A 20,548-nucleotide genomic window follows, 5' to 3' on the forward strand; every position below is an offset into this window, starting at 1 on the left:
AGACAGCAGCAAGCACAGGTAGAGGATTACTGGACTCATATACACCTTGGAAACTTATGGAACTTAATTCTCAGTAGGATGAATACACCATCAAGTCACTACAAGGTAGGTAACTTAGATATGATAATAGTCTCTTCTCTTGATGGTTGTTTTACCCTAAGCACATTAGGTACTTGTTACAGCACTAAAGTATATATAGCAACGGAAATGTAATATATTTCAGCTTACCAGTCCTTAGATGTGGTGGCTGCATAGGTTTTCTTTTTTTTTCAGGTTAAGTAGATTTTCAGCATGTACAGAAAAATCTATGTTGATCTTTCCAGAATTCAAATGTCTTTGTAACTATATGTACACTAAACTTAACTCTCAAACAATGTTATCAGTGTTCCCAGCTGTCTTCAGTGAACTACACAACCCCTTCTTCCTATGTAATGGAGATAAGGTGTTTGTAGCCCTCATTGAGAGAGGAACTTAGGAGGACAACACTGTCCCTCAATAGATACGGTACAGTGAGTGAGTGCTGTCATCTTGGGGCAGGAAGTGTGTTACAGGTAGGATCACCAAGGGAAAAAACTGAGAAAGGAAGAAAACAATTGCAGCCACCACATCTAAGAACTGGTAAGCTGCAATATATAATATCATGTTTTTTTGGGGGGGAGGGGGGGGGGTTAGAAATGCTTTTTCTTTTCTTGTACCACTGGTGTTCCCAGTACACAATATATTTTTTAAAGCCCTCCTAGTGAAACTGCTAGCACTAACACATTTAAACAGTATTTTTCATTACCTCAATAGCAAGTGCTCTCACATTGGCATCATATTTACTGCACCTTCATTTTGCTGTTACGGTATACACCTCTCAGTGTTAGTTTATATCACTTGTCATTACACTTTGCATTTCTTCCTTCTCTATATCCTCATCCTGCCTGTCTCATGTCTGGCATATGTAGACATGCAGCTCCATTCACTAAGCTATGACTGCAGTTATCAACCATAATAACTATTATTACCGGCAATGACAGCCGAGAAGAGCTGAAAAAATAGCGGCATGACTCAAAATAACGACTGTTAATAATGCATGTGTTATAGCTTAGTGCAGTGGTCCCCAACCCCCGGGCCGCGGCCCGGTACTGGTCCGTGGATCAAATGGTACCAGGCCGCCCACATAAAATAATAAAACAAAATGTTTCCAAAGTAAATAAAAATGGAATAAATGAAAACCAGCCCCGCTGCCCCCATCTGCACGCGAATAAACGTGCAGTGTTTTCAACTGCGATTGTGTGCAACCGCACGGGCAGGGCTGTATTGCAGCAGGAAAACGCTCAAACTGCCTGGCACGCCTGTGGTGCCATTAGAAAATAATGGCACTGACAGCACAAATTAAAATTATTAAATCAAAACAATCTAAAATATAAACAATCAACGTCCCCCCCTCAGCGGGCCGCGGTAAAATTATCAAACGTTGACCGGTCCAAGGCGATAAAAAGGTTGGGGAGCACTGGCTTAGTGTATTGAGTCCATGGTCCACTGGAATAAGTTGGGATGGGTGCGTGTAAATTCTGTTAGTAAGAGGGTAATACTTTTCAATGTACCGCTCTTAGACGCTTGCTTAGTTTGACCACATTGTAAATGTGGATATCTATACCTAGACAGGCATTACTGCTTTCGATTATTATCTTAGTAGTTATTCACAACTGTTTTAATGATGGAAATAGGTGTCAGCACTAACAAATTCAATGCTTTAAGAATCTGTTTTCTTGAAGCCCTTAAAGCAGCCTTCAGCTACAGTGTGGGGGTGCTAGATGTAAATCTTAATAATAAATTATTAAAGCGTTAATGCTTAAAGCTACAGTCCACACTCCCCATTAAAGTGACATTAAACCCTCAGATTTTTTAACATAAAACAATACTGCAATGTGCGCCTTACTGTAATCCATGGTTGTTTCCCTTCTCTTTGCTGCTCTTCCTTTTAAATCTGTATCTCTTCTCATGCTCTGCAGAACTTCTGTTTTGCAGCAGATTGCCTTGTCTCTGAAATGGATACATGGTGTCTGTGTGAAGGTTCACAACCTGAGCCAGCACTACAGGAAGAGGCACTCAGCTGCAAAGGGAAGTTCTCCCCAAGCATGAGAAGACATGAGGATTTAAAAGGAAGAGCAGCAAAGAGAAGGGAAACTACCATGGATTACAGTAAGGCACACATTACAGTATTGGTTTATGTTAAAAAATCTGAGGGTTTAATGCCACTTTAAGATCTGTATTTACCACTCCCAGAAGGTAGCTAAAAGCTGCTTTAAGATCTTCATAAAAGCTGCGTTCTGAATGCTTTGCAAACACTCATTGTACATGATGTTTTTTAGTCTAGCGTTTACAATACAGATCCTAATATTGGTGTTGGTTCTAGATTTAAGCCAGCTTCAAATAGTAATAAAGATTGCTAAAAAGCCAGCTAAACCATCCTGGAATAGAAGGGTGCTTTGAACATACAAGAAAGTTGCTACAAGTTTTAAAAATACTTTGCAAATGTGTATGCTGCTGTGTATAATGCACTACAATATAATGGCTGTATGAACAGATTAGTAAAATGTGAGTAAGTGCTACTGACACCTGTGTTGTGCACAGCCTATGCCTAATGTGGAATAATTATCTCGAGGTCACACTCCACAATAAAAATTTGATAGCTCATTAGCTTCACACTGGTTCATTTTCATCTTATATTATTGGAGTTAGGTTGAATTGCCACCACCTTGTAACAACACACCAGAACTTTTGCAGTGAGGCATGTTATCAGGTCAGCGCCCCCCTACCATGGCCATTACTCTTCTTGTTGCACTGTTTGGCAAATGTACCTTTTGCAAGAACAATTTTGGGCCCACCTACTGCCCAACTACAAACACTTATTCAATGTGTATAGGTAGATAAGTAGCCTGTGTACTAAGATGAACTCTCTCATAATATGTGGCTGGGGTCATACAGCGATCAACCCTTTACTTCTAGTCCAAATGAAATAGTAGAATCATTCTTCACATCTGCCCAAAACCATTTGGATATCATACTGTACCTCCCAACTGTCCTTCATTTGGAGGGACTGTCCTGCTTACAAATTAAACCCCTCTGTCCCTCTTTCATCCTCAAATGTCCCTCTTTTTGGTCTTTTGTATCTATGAAAAGGTTTTATTCAACTACCAAAAGTTTTATAGTGTGCTAAAACCTTCATCTTCCCTCTTAATTATCTTGTTTGCTATTTCAGTATTAAGGTCAGTATTAAGCAAAAGTATTGGTGAATTATGGGTTTAACCAATCTTTTCTGGTATATAAATTCTTAATGGTCCTCATAACTGGGGATGCGGCAAGGGCATGTCCTAAATACATTGTGCTGGAAGGTGTCCCTCGTCCTTATATTAGAACATTGGGTGGTATGGGATATTCCATATTCGGGAGCACAGTTAGGATATCACAAAGAAAGCTGTAATGGTCTGGAAACCGGGGCACTTGGGAAGGTAGGCTCCAGAGCTTATAGAGCGGGCTAGGACTAGCGAGCTTAAGTGATGCCTGGGGTGCAGGTCAAAGAAAACCCAGGGACTGAGGCCACTGTGCATTACTGGGGAGGTGCTAGAGACGCAGGATCTAAGGATGGCTGGGTCTTCACCAGAGCTCCAGAAGGTAGGGATTTTACGCTGCCGGACACCTCCCAGGTTTTGGCCCTCTTGCACACCCATGCAGGCACAGACAACTGGATGCAGCACCAAGATTCTGGACTCAAAGGCAGGCAGGTGTGATGCCTTATGTAATTGCTTGCGATATTATCATTTACTGCCATGGGTGGCATATTATCAATGGTCACAATTAACAATTAAAAATTAATACTTTGTAAATAAATCCCTGTTTCCTCGTTAATACCATCTGCAAGTGCAGATGGTGAGGTCGGCAAATTCGACTGGGTCGGTGTTCTCGTTAGAACATCAGATCATTGCACAGGGAAGTGTGACAAAAGCATCTTCTTCTCACCTCCCCTGTGAGAGTGCAATGTTTAGGTCTACATGTCAGTGGGAAGGGGTCCCATACCTGGCCAACCCACATTCAGTTTATCGGGGAGCACTTGTGCAACTGTGCAGCCTGTTTAAATGGTTTGTTGCCATTTTTATCAACCTGATGTCAGAAACTGTAGTTTTGGTTGGAAAATAAAATTAGCAGCTCATTCCTGGGAGCTGTGAGCAAGGCAAATACATGAAAAATAAAATGTATGCTTTACAAGATCAACCTTGATACACAAAAGGCTACATCAGAATGCTACACAGCTCTTCTTATGTATGTCATTGCTATGATTTTTTTTAAACTGCAGATCTTTATGGAATTTTCAGTTATATGGCGGATATCTAAATCCTTCAGTGCTTGAATGAGTGCTGACAGTGTTGTGTATCATTGTGGCATTAGACATGTGATATCATAAATTCCTCTGTGCTCACCTTATAGGCCTATTAACTTGTAACGTGAGGATTTGTTGCAGTGTTTCATATAACTTAGTTCATACATACACTGTTTGACATTTTTATGAGGCAGTAGCAATGCACGATTCATAAATTCCTAACTTTGGTACACTAAAGCCTCTGCTTACAGGAACAATATATCTACAATATAAATCATAGTGGTGGCCCATCATTTAAGCTGGATCAAAACAAAGGGTTGTTTTAAACCTAACCCTACATATGTGAGAGGTAGTAAATCTGATCTGCAAAGTTAAAAGCAGCTATTGAGGATATTTTCCTTCATTTCCTGTAACAAAGACAAAGCAGGAAGTGGGAGGAAATTTTTCCAAAGTGACTGTTGGCAAAAAAATGGTGTCCCCTGTTGGAGCCGATAAAATTAATATCTATGGATAAAGGTGTTCCTTTATATCCTGAACTGAATCAGCATTGGGCTGTGTGATACGCAAATGAGGACCATCAAAAGGACACAGATGAAGGACACAGATGAATGAAGATCTGCAGGACTGTCTTATCTCCTGGGACGAGCCAGACCCCCTGCTGGTATTTACTGCCCACACCTGTGTCAGCAATGCAGCATCAGGGGCGTCCGCGGGCGGGTGTCACCGGGTGCGAAGAGAGGGGGAAACTCCGCCATGACGTCATCACGCATGCACGTGACATCACTACGCGTGTGCGCAATTACGTCATCGCGCATGCGCGACCATCTAATTGATGCCTGACGGCGGCCATCTTGGTGATGGCCGCTGCAGAGAGAGGTGGGGACGTTCACTCGGCTAAATGAGGTATGCCGCCGGGTCCCCTCCTCTCTCCTGATGCTATCGGGCTCTCGGTCCATGACCGAGTGTCTGACTTTTTAGAGGGAGTTACACCAAAATGACTGTCAGTCATTTTGGTGTCACCCCTCAAATAGTGACACCCAGGTGCAGGCCGCAACCCCCTTGTGACCGCCACTGTGCAGCATACATGCTGGGATGGGGGCAGGGACATATGATGGAACCTTCTTCCCGTGTAATCATCTGCACAAACCTAGCTCACAAGCAGGAACAATGGTAACCTTGGTGACCACTTGGACAAGATAATAATGTGATTCACTGAGACCTGCTGGAGAGGGGTGTTCTGAGCACAGAGAAAAGGCCTGGCATGTGTGAATGAGAGAGAGAATGATTTTTCTAGCTGAAGGATGCTAACATCAATTAATATCCCAACTAACCCCCTCCAAATCCCCTCTCCGTTTCCCTTAATTGTAATTAGAATGTATGTATATCCCTATTTGCAAAATAAACTCAACACTTATTTAAGATTCAGTTGTTCATCAGTAATTTAAGGCACCCCCAAAGCAGAGCACATTCTACATTTGGCACCCCGGACACAAACACATCCCTATTGATAGATTTACTCTCACCTTCTGTTACAGTGTCTTTTTCTGTAAAAAGTGTGATTGCCCATCGCTTTCTGTCCCAGTGACAATGGTCAGCAGGACAAATAGAAAGAGTGAGTCTTCCCAATAAGAGCAAAACAGCAATAAAAACCAGTTCTTACCCTTCCTTTATCAACACTAAAAACAAGGCATTGACTATAGATACACGATAAATAACCTCTACCTTGGCCATATGATGTACAGGACAATTTTATCAAATTATATCTAATTTTGTGATTGAATCAAGTATTACTATTGGTAATGCAGCCACCTATGGGACAGTTTGACTGACTCAAAGCCACAAATGTATTCAATGAATACAGGAAATAATATAATGTTGATAAATATTTGTAATAAATAAATATATCTATTTCTCCCAACTGCTCCTCATTTAGGGGGACTTTAGAACCAAATCCCTATTTTACGGCACTAAATTTTATCTAACCATTAAATAATTCCATGTTTTATTTTCAAAAGCCAAAATAAAGGAAATGTAGTGATAAATAAAAGCATTTTTTGTTTTAAACAATCAGTTTTTTTTCACATTAATCCCCATGGTCTGTGTTACTGAAGGTGTGGTGGGGATGTGTCCTTTGCCCACATACTGTATGTCTTGTTATAATGTGTCCCACTTTCCCATCTCAGAAAGTTGAGAGGTATGTATATCTGAAGGAGTGTTATTATTCTGAAGACTGATAGCTTTTGTAGGAACCTATGAGATGCCAACCTGACGTTATCCTTGCTCTGCTCTATAAACTGGATTTATTAAGTCATCTATAGTGCCATGTGCCTTCCTTGTCTTCACGTGTACAGAATTTTGCAACTACCTTGGGTATGAAAAAAGACATAGTGTGCTGTCAGCTAATGACATATGGTATTTCACAATTCACCCACAATTATGTTAATGACAGTGTACGAGCGATTTTCTGTTTTATGAAATATAACAATTACTAAATACATTCTTAATTCTACACCGTGGGCTATTCTTAGCTACTGTAACCACAACAATTTATATTTTTTAATTGCTCAGTCTGAAATTTTATTTTTTTGTGATGCCAAAGTAACCAGCTGTCCAGTTGTCTGTATATTGAGTGGAGCTTTTCAGCAGCCCCTGAGCCGTTTGTGGTATCTCAAAATGTTGGTGTTTGCAATGTAAAAGATTAGGTTTTTTGACTCTATTATTTATTCCTTTTGTCATACAGGAAACCCTTAGGGCAATTACAATAACAGAAAGTATTATCTGTATTTTAGTTCAGCCTTTCTTAGCTAGGGTGCCGTGGCACCCTGGGGTGCCTTCTGGCTTTGCCAGGGGTGCCTCAACATTTTTGATAAAGGCTAGACTCTGATGTGAAGGGGGCTCCTGATGTGAAGGAGTGGGGCTTCTGATGTGAAAGGGGGAGACTCTGATGTTAAGGGGGCTCCTGATGTGAAGGGGTCCCCCTTTAAATTCCATCTAGACTCCTTTGAGGAGAGTTGGCAAATCACACTTTTTTTACATTTGTACATTGACATTTTTTACATTTTAGGCTGAGGTGCCTTGAGATTTTGCATATTTTTAAAAGGTGCCATGACTAAAAAAAGGCTCAGAAACACTGTTTTACAACCCCGATTCCAAAAAAGTTGCGACGCTTTGTAAAACCTACATAAAAAAAGAATGCAATGATTTGCAAATCTCATAAGCCCAGATTTTATTCAAAGTAAAAAATAGAAAACATATAAAATGTTTAAACTTAGAAAGTGTACCATTTAAAGAAAAAAAAGGTAATTTTGAAATTGATGCAGCAACACGCCTTAAAAAAGTTGGGACTGGGCAACAAAAGCTGGCAAAATAAGTGGTACCAACAAGGAAGATCTGAAAGACTGTTTTGCAACTAATTAAGTTAATTGGCAACAGGTGAGTAACATGATTGGGTATGAAAAGAGCCTCTTAGAGAGTCAGAGTTTCTCAGAGTAAGATGGGCCGAAGGTCACCAATCTGTGAAAAGCTGTGTCTAAAAATTGTTGAACGATTTGAGGAGAATGTTCCTCAACATAAAATTGCAAAGACTTATAAATATATCATCACCTATAGTACATAATATTATCAAAAGATTCAGAGAATCTGGAGATATCTCTGTGCGCAAGGGACAAGGCTGAAACGCAATATTGGATGCCTGTGATCTTCGGCTCCTCAGATGGCACTTCATTAAAAACAGTAATGATTCTGTGATGGACCTCACTGCATGGGCTCAGGAATACTTCCAAAAATCACTGTCTGTGGACACAGCTCGCCGTGCCATCCAAAAATGCAAGTTAAAGCTCTATTATGCAAAGAAGAAGCCATATCTGAACATGATCCAGAAACGCTGCCATCTTCTCTGGGCCAAAGCTCATTTAAAATGGTCTGTGCAAAGTGGTAAACTGTTCCGTCGTCGGGTTTAAATTTGACATTCATTTTGGCAACTATGGGCACCTCATTCTCTGGACTACAGAAGAGAGGGACCTTCCGGTTTGTTATCAGTGCTCACTTTACAAACCTGCATCTCTGAACGTATGGAGGTGCATTAGTGCGTATGGAATGGGTAGCTTGCACATCAATGCTGAAAGATATATCCAGGTTTTAGAGCAGCATATGCTCCCATCCAGACAACGTTTTTTTCCTGGGAAGGCCTTGCATATTTCAACAGAACAATGCTAAACCACATTACTTGCATGGATACATAGTAGTAGAGTCTGGGTGCTTATCTGACCTGCCTGCTGTCCAGACCTTTCACCAATTGAAAATATTTGGCTCATCTTGAAACAAAAATAATGACAAAGAAGACCCAGGACTGTTGAGCAGTTAGAATCCTATATCAGGCAGAATGGGCAAACATTTATCTCTCCCAAAACTCCAGCAAATGGTCTCCTCAGTTCCTAGACATTTACAGAGTGTTGTTAAAAGAAAAGGGGAGCCTACCCCGTGGTAAACATGGCCTTGTCTAAACTTTTTTGAGAAGTGTTGCTACCAAGTGTTGCTGCCACTAGTTCTCCCCCTCAGACCACCAACCTTTTTTGGTTTTGTATGAGTTTGTTCTGTGTCATCTGATGAAATGTTAGTTCCCAAGTTTTTGTGACATCTTACAAGTTATTAGGTAATGAAACAAGGAACATTTGCTACACCCAGAATATTGGCGTAGAGCATTGTACCCCTTTTAGGACTAACCCAACCCTATACGATATAATCTGATTGTAAAATTTCCTATAAATTTACCACAACAAGAAAATAAGAAATAATTATCTTTTATTTTTTTCATGTACAGGAGGAAGCATCAAACTGTGAACTGACTGTGAGAATAATACGGGCTCAGAACATCCATGGGACAGACATTGGTGAGCACTGTTTTATTCATACTAGAGTCATTTATCAGGCCTTTCCTAACGGATGCAAGCAAATCTTTTGGATGTGCTTTGAAAAAGAAACACCGATGTTAAGTTTTGATAGCTGTCTGTGAGCTTGGATGGGGAGACAGTAATAATCTGAGGGTTTTAACCCTTCTGCATTTTACTGCAGTACCGTGTGTTATGCTGAGCTGCAACGCCCACTGGGATGTGCTTTGGGTTGCATTCAGATGAACGGCAATGCAATACACCAGTGCACCTAGGGTGTAGTTCATTGCAATGTGCGATAGCGTGCACTATACACACAGGTACTGCTCCTTTAGCACAACACTATTGTCTGAACCGGCCCTTACTCCATTTTGGAATACCATCATCCATAACAATTAGCTCAGTACAAATACAAGAAAATTAACCTCTATGGGACTTTCTAGGTACTGCAGAAACTATCAAAACATATATAATAAATTAATTAAATTTAATTATTCTTCATTAAAATCACCGAACTAAAGAGCTATCTAATGCAGAATCTCCACTAAAAGACAGTCAGTCTCAAGGATGATTTCAAACAAGGGCTCAGACATCACACAACCTTAAACTTTCCCGAGTTCTATGAAATATCTTTGGAAAGGACAACAGAAGGTGGTAATTTGGTAATTACATCTGTGCTGTCCTCTCCCCCATACAACTGTCCAAAAAGGAGTTATCTCAATCATGCCCTGAATGGGATTAATTACTGCAAAAGGTGGCCCCATGGACTGCATTGAGCTAACTGTACTGCCACACTTTGGCTTTAGTTCAGAAAGGACAGTATGGAGGTACGTTTAATTAAAACATTACACTTACCTCCCACTGTCTTTTTGATAGATTCTAATTGAGACCTCATTTCATTGGCTGAGGGTTTTTTTTTCTGTTGTTTATTGTGTTTAGTAGGGGCAGTGGATTAAAACTCAAGACAATTTTCGTCGAGGTCTATTAGACCTCTGATGTCTCTTCTGCCCTCCAATACAGATCATCAAGCACTTCAGCCGAATTCTGACAGCTGGAGCAGGAAGTGCTGAGAGTGCTTCATGCTTCAGTGATCACAGAGCAGATCGGACGTTCCCTGGTGTGCTCCCGCTCTCCATCCTGACACTGTGTGCATAGGTCCCGGATCCCCTGCTCTTCTGAAAACCATGGCGGTGAGGGGGTGCAGGAAAAGGGGGTTGCACAATAGCAGGCTACTACAAGTGATTTGGCTGGCTGTACAGCAGAACAGATCAATTGTAGCAGCTGGCCCTGCCTGTTGGCATTGGAAACAATGCCAATGTTTCCAATGCTGGCTGGCATTGGAAACACTGGCCTTGGAGGCTGTTGTATCCACTGTCAGACAGCCATCACCCAGCACAGGTCATTGATTATGGTCCAGACAGAACTGCCACTCAGTCTGGACCCTGGTTTGTTATTTAGTGACGGCTGGTTTATAGTACGCTAAGTATTGTAGTAAAGATATCTAGAAAAGGAAAACACATACAAGCATGTTCATATTGTGTGTGTTTTTCCATACACGCCTTTCTGTTCTCATCAGTACACTGTACTCTTATTGTACAAGATTAATCAATAGGTCAAAACTGAAATCCACTAAAGATAAATGGTTCTGTTAGCCTTTTTATACATCTAAATTAAACGATACTGCTTGCAGGATGCATGGGCTCTTGCCATGATATGCAAATATGCACAGCATGTTTATAGATCAAGGAACACTTACCTTCTAGTGTGTTCAGCTTCTGGTCCCCTGCATTGCTCCAGTCGCTGACACGGTCCTTATGCCAGTCTTCTTCTAGAACCAGCATCTTCCTGGTCCAGCCAGTGATTAAGTAACTCCTGCACATGCACAGCACCCAGCTCAATGTTGGCGTCTTACAGATCCAGGGAATGGGCTTGGAAGGTGCACTGCACTCCACATGCACCGCAGGCAGTGTACACAAAATTCAAAAATGCTAGGAGTAGGAAGAAGAAACTTCTATGGAGGAAAGGACTTTGCATATCTATTCAGCTAAAAAGATCCACCTTCTAGAAATTTGTTATTTATTTTGGGACTTTAGTTCAGTTTTAAATAGGGTTGCACAGATACCAAGTACAGTACTCGGTACAAGTACGAGTACATGTTCCGATACTTTTGAGCTCCAAGACTAGACTAGAGAAAAATTCAAAAATTAGGAGGCAGCTGTCATTTGTAAGGAGCACACGGAGCTCCTGGGATTTGTACATCTCTGTTTTAATGTACGATTTTGTTTTTATAAATATAAATAAAGGGATGCACAGATAGCAGTTTTGCGAGTACAAGTACTGGTACTTGCCGAGTACTTACAAGTACAAGTACTGATACATTTTTGTTTATTGTCATGTGACAGTTTTTCTAAAACAATACAGACTAATGATTTCAGGACAGTGGTGGAGTGCCAGAGCCAGTTCCCAGCTGCAACCCCTGGTAGTTCTCATGAAAATGCCAAGTATCTGCACTGGTACTCGAAAAGTATCTGTGCATCCCTAGTTTTAAATATAGTAAATATGCTTGGAGTATAAAGTAGAGTATCAAGTACAATATCGTAGCATCTCCTTTAGAGAAATTTGTGAACCAAACCTCTGTGTTTTATTTCCACTGCAGTGACCAAACCAGATTGCTATGTTTGTTTATGGCTGCCAACATCCTTGACGGATAAGAAGCGAACCAAGACAATCTGGAACAATGGAGACCCTGTCTGGGACGAGACTTTTCACTTCAGAATAAACAGTCAGGTTAAGGTATGACAACTGATGTTAAGAAAACATGCCGATCTTTCACATGTTTTGTTGTAATATTATTATAACAGCTGTATATATTATGTCATGGTGACAGGTTTGACAAAAACTGCCTTCCAAAAGTTAAAGAGGAACTGAACTTTGGAACCTGAGCCCAAAAAATGACGGGCAGAGGGCAAAGGACTAGTCACTAATATTGCCTGTGATCTCCCTGCATCTGATCCAGGGGCGTCCCGCCATGTCGTCATCGCGCATGCGCGACCATCTGATTGATGCCTGCCGGTGGCCATGTTGGTGATGGACGCCGGCAGAGAGAGGGAGGGATGTTCACCCGGCGGGATGAGGTATGCCTCCGGGTCCCCTCCTCTCTCCTGACACTGTCGGCCTCTTGGTCCATGACCTAGTGCCCGACTTTTTAGTGTCCTGCACTGTGTGGAGGGGACCATCTTGGTAGAGGCAGGGCTTTGGTTCCCCATGTCAGAACCTCCAGCAAAGAGAACAGTGATCAGCCCAGTAGTGACATCACCAAATCTCACTCCAGATCTCCTGAGACTAGCTGTCAGAAGCAGCAGTGCCTTAGATCTCACATTGGAGATATACAGCTATGAGGCTGTAGGCCAAGGAGTACCTAGGTACACTCACATACCAGGAAGAGCACTGCTATTTTTCAGTGAACTGCTTAGTCACAAATAATATTTCTAGGTGTTACTTAGAATATACTGTAACATTTCTGCACTTTTCCAATTCCCGAATTATTCTAGAGCTGTTTTTCCAACGGGATGTTGAAGAACAGATTTGACAGGTCTAGAATAAAGCCAGCAGAATGGGTGTATATGTTTTAATACTGGAGAGTTTTGTGCACCTGGAGTTGGGCTTTAATAACTTTTTTTAATATAAACATTTATATGATGTTGTAGGGTTTTCAGTAATTAGTACAATTATATCAATATCTGCTTTATGGGCATATTTAAAGGGAATAGTTATTATAAATATTTAATGTTGAACATTCTAGCCAGCAGGTGGAAGTCTAGACTGCTTTTCATGTTTATCAGCCTGGCCATAGACAGCTCGAACAACAGCCTATTCCTGCTAAATCGGTCAAAATGATTCTTGTGGTGGTGCTTGCAGGGCTACCTGCAAGCACCACCCGGCTTCAAAAAAGTTCATTTCAAAATTGACTGAGCTGGGTGGAAAATTACTGAATGAACAGCGACTGCACACTATCAGATTCAGTCATTGTGATCAGAATACAAATAGCCAGCAGCGGAAATTCCTTCATTCACGCTGTTTAACATGAACGGGGGAGTCAATTGGTTAACCTCGTTCAGCTCACAAAGCTGAACGAGAGGAAATTCAGTTTTCTATGGCTAGCTTTAATTGTGTTGCTGAAAATAGCCTATTGTTTTAGAGTACTTAAATCTCAAGCTCAAATATACTTACAAAACCGAATGAGTCAGTCCTTGCCCTCCTGTGCCTTCTCTGTAATTTTTTTTGATGTTGCTGAACACAAGGCATATAAAAAAGACACACATTATTGCAGTTCTGTAGTGTAAGTACCTGAATCTGACTTGGTACCAGCCTCTTGCAGTCATTATACAGCAGAGCTCAGGCTGGGAAAGGAAAAGGCAATACACATGCCATGCTGATAGGAGGTGAAAGAAGAGTGATAGAGAGATGAGCTCATGCTGCTTCTCCTTCACTGTACAGTCACAGGCTGGGAGTGGGTCCAGTATGACCTGGGCTCACAAGAGGTGGGTTGAATGATGAGCATCCTTCAACCAGGAAGACTGAGGGCATCTAGTGGTTGAAATAAGTACTTCAGGCTACAGCTCTGATTGTTTTTTTGTCTTTTAATGGGCTATTTTGTTTATTATTATTTTTTCTACCAGAGTTCTGACATAAGTATTTGATTGTCTCTGTATTTGTTTTTGTCACAGAATATCCTGGAGCTGTCACTACATGATGAGGATGTAGGGACTGCAGATGACCACCTGTTTACAGTGAGCTATGATCTGGGAAATGTCCCAGTTAATGAAACATTGTTGGAAAGCTTCATGCTTAATAAAGAGGTATGTATGGGGATGCACAGTAACCAGTTTTGTTTCCATGCTGAAGCGTAAATCCTGAATTATTTTATATTCTGCTATTCTATTAGTTTTATAGATCTGTAGAAAAAGTCCCTGTAGGTGCGTTCCTTAGATCATACTATGTTTCCTATATAGCTCAGAGACGGTGAACTTTGGGACATGTATTGTTACCACATCATGCATCATCACATCACCAGTTGTACCTCAAAGTAGATCAACTGCCATTCCCCCACAGTTTCAACTTTCTGTTTTTTGCACCTCGGTGCTGCTTATCTCTTCCAGCCTTTAGTGTTGTCACTCTAGTGTTGGCTGCATATCATTTCTTAGGACTGATTTACCAACAGTGACAACGGTGGACCATGCTTGCGCTAGTGTTGCCACTTTTTCTTCCATCAAAACCAGAACACTCTAGCTACGCATGGACATGTTTGCATTTTAGGGGGAGAATGAGTTGTGGCTTATTCATATGTGAATAGCGCCAGCCATTCATATGTAAATATCACAACCAAGACTATTTTCAGTGGGGGGCCAGTAGCCCCCATTTTAATTTTGGTTGCCCCTGTCTGCCTGACATCTTGTGTCCGAGTTTAAGCTGCCATGAAACCCAGACACAACATTTAAAACCCGGACTGTACAGGTGAATCCCGGACAGGTGGCAACCCTAGCTTGCGCAGTGAGTGACAGCATAGCCTGAACACGGACCATCATGGCAGAATCAGTAGGTGTTCCTTTAACGAAAACTGCAGATGTAAATATATTTAAAACAACCTTTGGAATGACATTAACATTTAACACTTTTGGGGTTTGTGATTTAATTTAAAGCCAATCTCCACCTTTTTGGTGGAGAACTGAAAAATCCAGTTCTTTGCACCCTTCTATTAAAAGAAAAAAAATTGCAAAGTGCTAATCACCCTTTCCACACTCCAGCACTTCCCGCCTCATCCTCCTTTGTCCTATTCTGGGTAAATGATGCCCAATCTGACAGTACAATGGTGCAAAGAACAGCACTGATGTCAGCACGGCCCTCTGCAGCATTGAGGACCATCCACCGCGGGAGAAGCAAAAATGAGGAACACAACCATGCTTGTCATGTGATCCGACAGAAGGCACCCTGGAAAAAAAGGAATGTTTGCTGTGTATTTTTGAAAATTGTACTGGGGGGACTACAGAGGTCTGGAGGAGTCTTTGGGGCGGTGGAGGCACTGCAAACCTGGGGATATGGTTTCACTTCCCTCCCCTAACCCTGACAAGTCCCTGATCAGAGAAGCTTTTTGCCATGTGTAGAGTTTTCTGTGCAAGGAGTGCTTTGCTAATCCGGTACCTTAGGAAAGAGTGCCAGCTTTTAACTTCCCTCAGAAGTTCAGATTTCCACAGATCACACTCCTTGGTTTTAAGAGATCCCTGGGACACCTGGGAGTCAATATTTTATGAGGCACCTAATGGTAATGCATAAATGAGACTGATGGTTCACTTTGAAGCACTTATTGCTTTGTGTTTAATTACCATAGCCTCACCTCTATACTGATAAAATGAAAATGAAACTGTAGTTTCCTCAAAGTGTACCCAAAGCCTAATTTGTTTTCCATTTAGTTTTGGAGGTAGAACAAGTTAGAAACCTGGTCAAGTTTTTTTTTTATGTGGTCCTGTTGAGAATATTCACCCGCTCTATTTGTCCTGGTCACCATTGTCACTTCAGCAGAAAGTGATGTCGAGCCCAACATTTTACAGCTGAAATCTTACAATTGGAACACTGGTCCCAGGGACATCTGGATTTGCTCTTACCTTGGAGAGGTTTCCTCTTAGTTCTTGTTGTGTCCCCGGGACAGGAAATGAAGGGAAAATCCACAAACTAAAATAAAAGATTTGGCTTTGTCTTGAGGTTAACATAGTTTATTTTCTTTCTCAGTTTCAGGAAGAACTTCATGTAGAATTTAATCTGGTGAGCATGTGAGTATCAACTTTGATCAGTGCAACAGTCAGGGTCTGTGTACACAGATATTTGTTAGCATCAGAACAGTTTTTTTTTCGTCCACACAAATCAATAAGAATGCAGAAGCATCTCGATGAAGCTTAGAAAGGACAACTGCAGGTGAGAAAGAGGTCAGAAGTATCTGTGAAGGAGCTCAGATGGTTCTCAGAAGATTCTCAAACTGATCTCAAATGCAAGCTGAATGTACACGAAAGCATGCTGCTATTACCCATCTACAGAAGTCCTAATGGAAATGATGTACTGAATTGAATACATTAACCATCTTTGTATACATTAGTAGCTTAAGTCCTGTCTACATGAATACACTAATGTGATTGAATACCTTGGATCATTAAGTGTTGCTTCATAAATGATCCCCAAGAGAACTACAACAATAAAAACTTGTCCAGCATAGGCTTGTTGAGATTCATAGCTGCAGTCAGGATTGAGGTGGCATCGGTAATATTGTGGAGGCTTATACACACATAGATGACTGTGACGCTCTCAGTTGTTTACAATGGTTTTGGTATTACTACAGTACATGGCATGCCAATGGGAGGGTTGAGGCAATTGCTATTTCAAGGCAAAGGTAGGGTTAGGATATGTGTATGAAAATGTCTCATTAATATCTCTATTTCACAGACCAGAAACAAGGAAGAAGGTCACAACCAATGGAGTGTTGGTGGTAAGCATGCTGATTATTTGGACTTCAGTTTAACTAAGGTGGTCATAGAAATTACATCACAATTGTCCAATAAGACCTTTGCTGGCTGAACTGGGCAATGATTGCCTATCTATGGGTCCAGGCAGATAGCAACTGACTGATCACTGTAGGGCTGATCGTTGATCAGAAATCCTTTTCCAATTACTAATCTATTGACCCCCCTGATATAAGCATCCCCAGCAGTGCATGATTGCACCTTTCTCCACTTCCCTTCTGCATTGGAATAAACAGAGCCAAGTATTCATGTGAAGTTCCCAGGAAACTGAGGTTGGGCAGATTTTGACTGCACATTTAACTGCCTTCTAGTACCTACTACCTAGATGTATCATAGCATCTGGTGATGGCACTACTGCAAGTGTGACTGCCATACAAAAAAACACTAATATTTATGAACTGTACCTGTACCAAATACAATAAGCACTTTCAATTTGAAAAAAACAAAAAACAAACTATGAATACATTACAGTTGACAATGTAGACAGCTGCAAGTCATATTTGGTAGTTTGGCAATTCTGGATCTCTATGATCAATTGACTCCCTGGCTTATTGTTTCCTGTGGCAAAGCCTGTCATCCAGGTTACTGGTTAATAGTTAAAGTTACCCTGAAATAAGTCAGGCACTATCATTGTTTCTTGAGTCCATAGTATAGTGTCTCACAGAAACATTAATCTGTTCAAAGATTGATTGGCAGTGGGATTTACAGGACATGTGTGTGACATTCCTGCTGATTCTTTTTTTCAGTGCCCAGAGATGGCGGCCCTGGAGGTGATGGTGAAAAAGCAGAAGAAAGAGGTTTTTAAAAGTGAGTATAACTTATCAGTAAATGGTAACAAAATTTCATTCAACAATACCATACTAATACAATATCAATGCAGTCTTACAGACACAGACTGACAAATGCTGCAAGAACTGACAGTAGCAGATGAGCATTGTTTGGCAATAAATCATTGACATCTATGAATAGAAACTAATAGACAGAGAATGACAAACATAATTGAGTCCTTGTAAAACTAAAATTTGTCTGCAGTATAACAAGTTCAACTCACTGTGATCAAAATCACACGCATTTTACAGCATCCAATCACTTGACAGTGTGCGGGCTTTGTCTGGTTAATGGACAAGGTTGGCCATGGAAGTTGGCCGGCTGGTGTGCATAGTTAATTCTCTATAAACAGTCAATTCTCACATCCAACTTTTCTGTAATGCAGATGTCCCTTAGACTTTAGAGAACTGTGATATTAATGGTCTATTGCACATCATTACTGCTTTTGCAACATTATATAGGCCATTTGTTGAAGATTTGGTAAAAAGAGGTCACCTAGGTTCAGTCTGTTCAAATTGTATTCCCTGTTGTATGTTCTCAGAGAAAACAGAACTGGCTCTGACTGTACAGGGCTCCTATGAGAGAGAACAAAGGATCTTACTCAACTCAACCAGCAGTTCTGAGGCGGGTTCGCAGGAAACGGTGGTGTTTCATTATCCCATGGATTATGGAGCAGAAATGACAGCCTGCATGAAAAGAGTCTACTCCTCTTTTGATGTCACCTTTGTAAGTAGTCCAAGATGCTTTACCTTAAGTGTATTTATAGTCAAGTTACCTAATCAGCAGTTATGTCCATCTGCACTGTATATGGTTAATGCCACCCACCCATATACTGTCCATTATCAAGGCTGGGCATTGAGAAAGGGTCTGGACTTCTCAATCTCCATTGGCAGTTACCAAGGAAGAGTCCTCATGTTGTCTACACACCAGCCTTGTTGCTGAAGGTTCTTTTAAACAGTCATGTCCCAAACATGAAGCTTTCACTGGGGCTACTGTAACTATTATGAATTACCAAAATATCAAGGCAGTCACGTATCCTTAACAAATCCCAAATTCTACACTAAGCTGAGATGGAGTGACGTTTACCTCCGTCTAACAGGAGCTAATACAAACAGGAGCTAATACCTACGTCGAACAGGAGCTAATACAAACAGGAGCTAATACCTCCGTCTAACAGGAGCTAAAAAAAAAAAACCTTTACTGAGAGAGATATGAGGGTTGCCATTGCTTACCTCTTTCTATGTATTGCCTGGCTAGTCTATCTCTATTATCAGTACTTTTTAAGTTGGTGACCTAGAACAAGCAGGAGATTGGAGTGCCAGAGTGAAGTCAGAAGTCCTCATTGGTATAGAAGGAGGGTGCAGCAATGGCAGCCAGCATTTTCTTTCAGGATAGGGTACTTTAAGTATAAGATAATGTATGTTGGCTAAGTGTAGATTTTGTATGAAGTTCCAATACAAAAGCACACATACATACCCATGAATGAAACATTCAGTGCTCTGTTATGACATCACCAAAATGTGTTTTCAAATTATGTTTTATTTGCAAGACTCATGCAATAAACGTTTATTGTATTTGTTAATGGGCTAGAAATACACTATTGTGCTATGGTAATATGCCATAAAGCAGTGCATTGTAGCACCATTTTTATGAATGGCATCCTAGGAAGTGGGGCACAATCCATGCTCGTTGTAGTGCACTGCAAGGTACAGGTATATATCTTCTGTGCGTTGTGGTGCACTGAAAAACAAAATACTGTATTTCCGTTTTCCCATGCATTAGGGTGCACTTCCAAACTATTCAAAATTAACGCAGTGCGTCCTAACATATGGTAAAGCATTGCATTAACAGATGTGCATTAAAGCAACACATAGGGGTCTATTTATAAACAATTTGCAGTGCCATTCAGCCTGGCAAGCTCTGTAAATGTTTGTTCTTTGCAAATAGAGGCAAAACGTACACTCTTACTTTATTTTATTTTAAGGTCAACCATAATGTAATCTAGTACCACATTATGGCCACTAGATGGAGCTGAGGTGCACAGGGGAAAAGTATTTACTTCCTATTCTTCTGAGCTCTATGTCGTGGCCATAATGCAATATTACATTCGACCCGAAAAGAAAATATACCAAGAACATTCGTTTTTGCCCTTATTAGCACAGAATGAACCTTCACAGAGATTTGCAGGCCAAATGGCTCTGTGAAATGTTTATAGACCCATGGTGTAAATGAACCTGAAGCTAAACTCCAAGCTGCCATAAACAAATAATTAATGCAGTTATGTATTCATTTTAAAATCACATAACAGCATTCATGTGCTGACAGTGACCATGCTGATGGGAGGCGAGAGCAGAGGGATCACTGCATCATTGTGGCGCATGAAATATGTATAATCCGCGCTTATGGATAAATACGGATGCTTAAATTAAATAAAAATATATATAAGAGCTGCTGTACTAGAGACACTGGGGTCTAATGGTATGTAACTGGGTGTGCAGCGCTCGGGGTCACCAATAAGTGAATTAAATCAGTGTTAGCAAAATCAGCTGAATGGGTGTTAATAATCATAAGCATCGATAATAGCCAGTGACTTATGTTCACTGGCTATTATCGATGCTTATGATTATTGTGGCGCAGCTTCTTTATTGTTCAATAAGCAGACTAAGTGGTTGTTTAAGCCAGTGACTTGACCAAGTACTGCTGCTCTTGCTTCATTAATATAGTATAGTATAACCTACCTGCTCTGTCTGGCAGGGCAGTCTGGGCCACAAAACTTGCCGCACAGTGTTACAAACGCTTTGCCAGGTTAAACTGTTCCCACATATAGTATATGCTGTACAGGGCCGGTGCAAGGATTTTTGCCAACTCAGGCGAAGGTGCATTTTGCCACCCCCCCCCCCCCCCCC

At 41.0% G+C, this 20,548-nt stretch overlaps 1 protein-coding gene across 1 annotated transcript in view; it reads left to right on the top strand.

Moving 5' to 3' along the window:
* The first annotated feature begins 3,545 nt into the window (after window positions 1-3,545).
* Window positions 3,546-20,548, top strand: part of LOC108793921 (cytosolic phospholipase A2 delta-like) — a 40,249-nt gene continuing 23,246 nt past the window's right edge. Inside the window, exons 1-8 of the mRNA XM_018564881.1 lie at window positions 3,546-3,770; window positions 9,183-9,252; window positions 11,906-12,042; window positions 13,977-14,108; window positions 16,033-16,073; window positions 16,738-16,780; window positions 17,561-17,621; window positions 18,184-18,368. Coding sequence (XP_018420383.1) covers window positions 3,546-3,770; window positions 9,183-9,252; window positions 11,906-12,042; window positions 13,977-14,108; window positions 16,033-16,073; window positions 16,738-16,780; window positions 17,561-17,621; window positions 18,184-18,368 — 894 coding nt within the window. The remainder of the gene's footprint in view (window positions 3,771-9,182; window positions 9,253-11,905; window positions 12,043-13,976; window positions 14,109-16,032; window positions 16,074-16,737; window positions 16,781-17,560; window positions 17,622-18,183; window positions 18,369-20,548) is intronic.

The sequence above is a fragment of the Nanorana parkeri genome, unplaced genomic scaffold (genome assembly GCF_000935625.1).
Source record: "Nanorana parkeri isolate BGI_ZX_2015 unplaced genomic scaffold, ASM93562v1 scaffold791, whole genome shotgun sequence".
NCBI lineage: Eukaryota > Metazoa > Chordata > Amphibia > Anura > Dicroglossidae > Nanorana > Nanorana parkeri.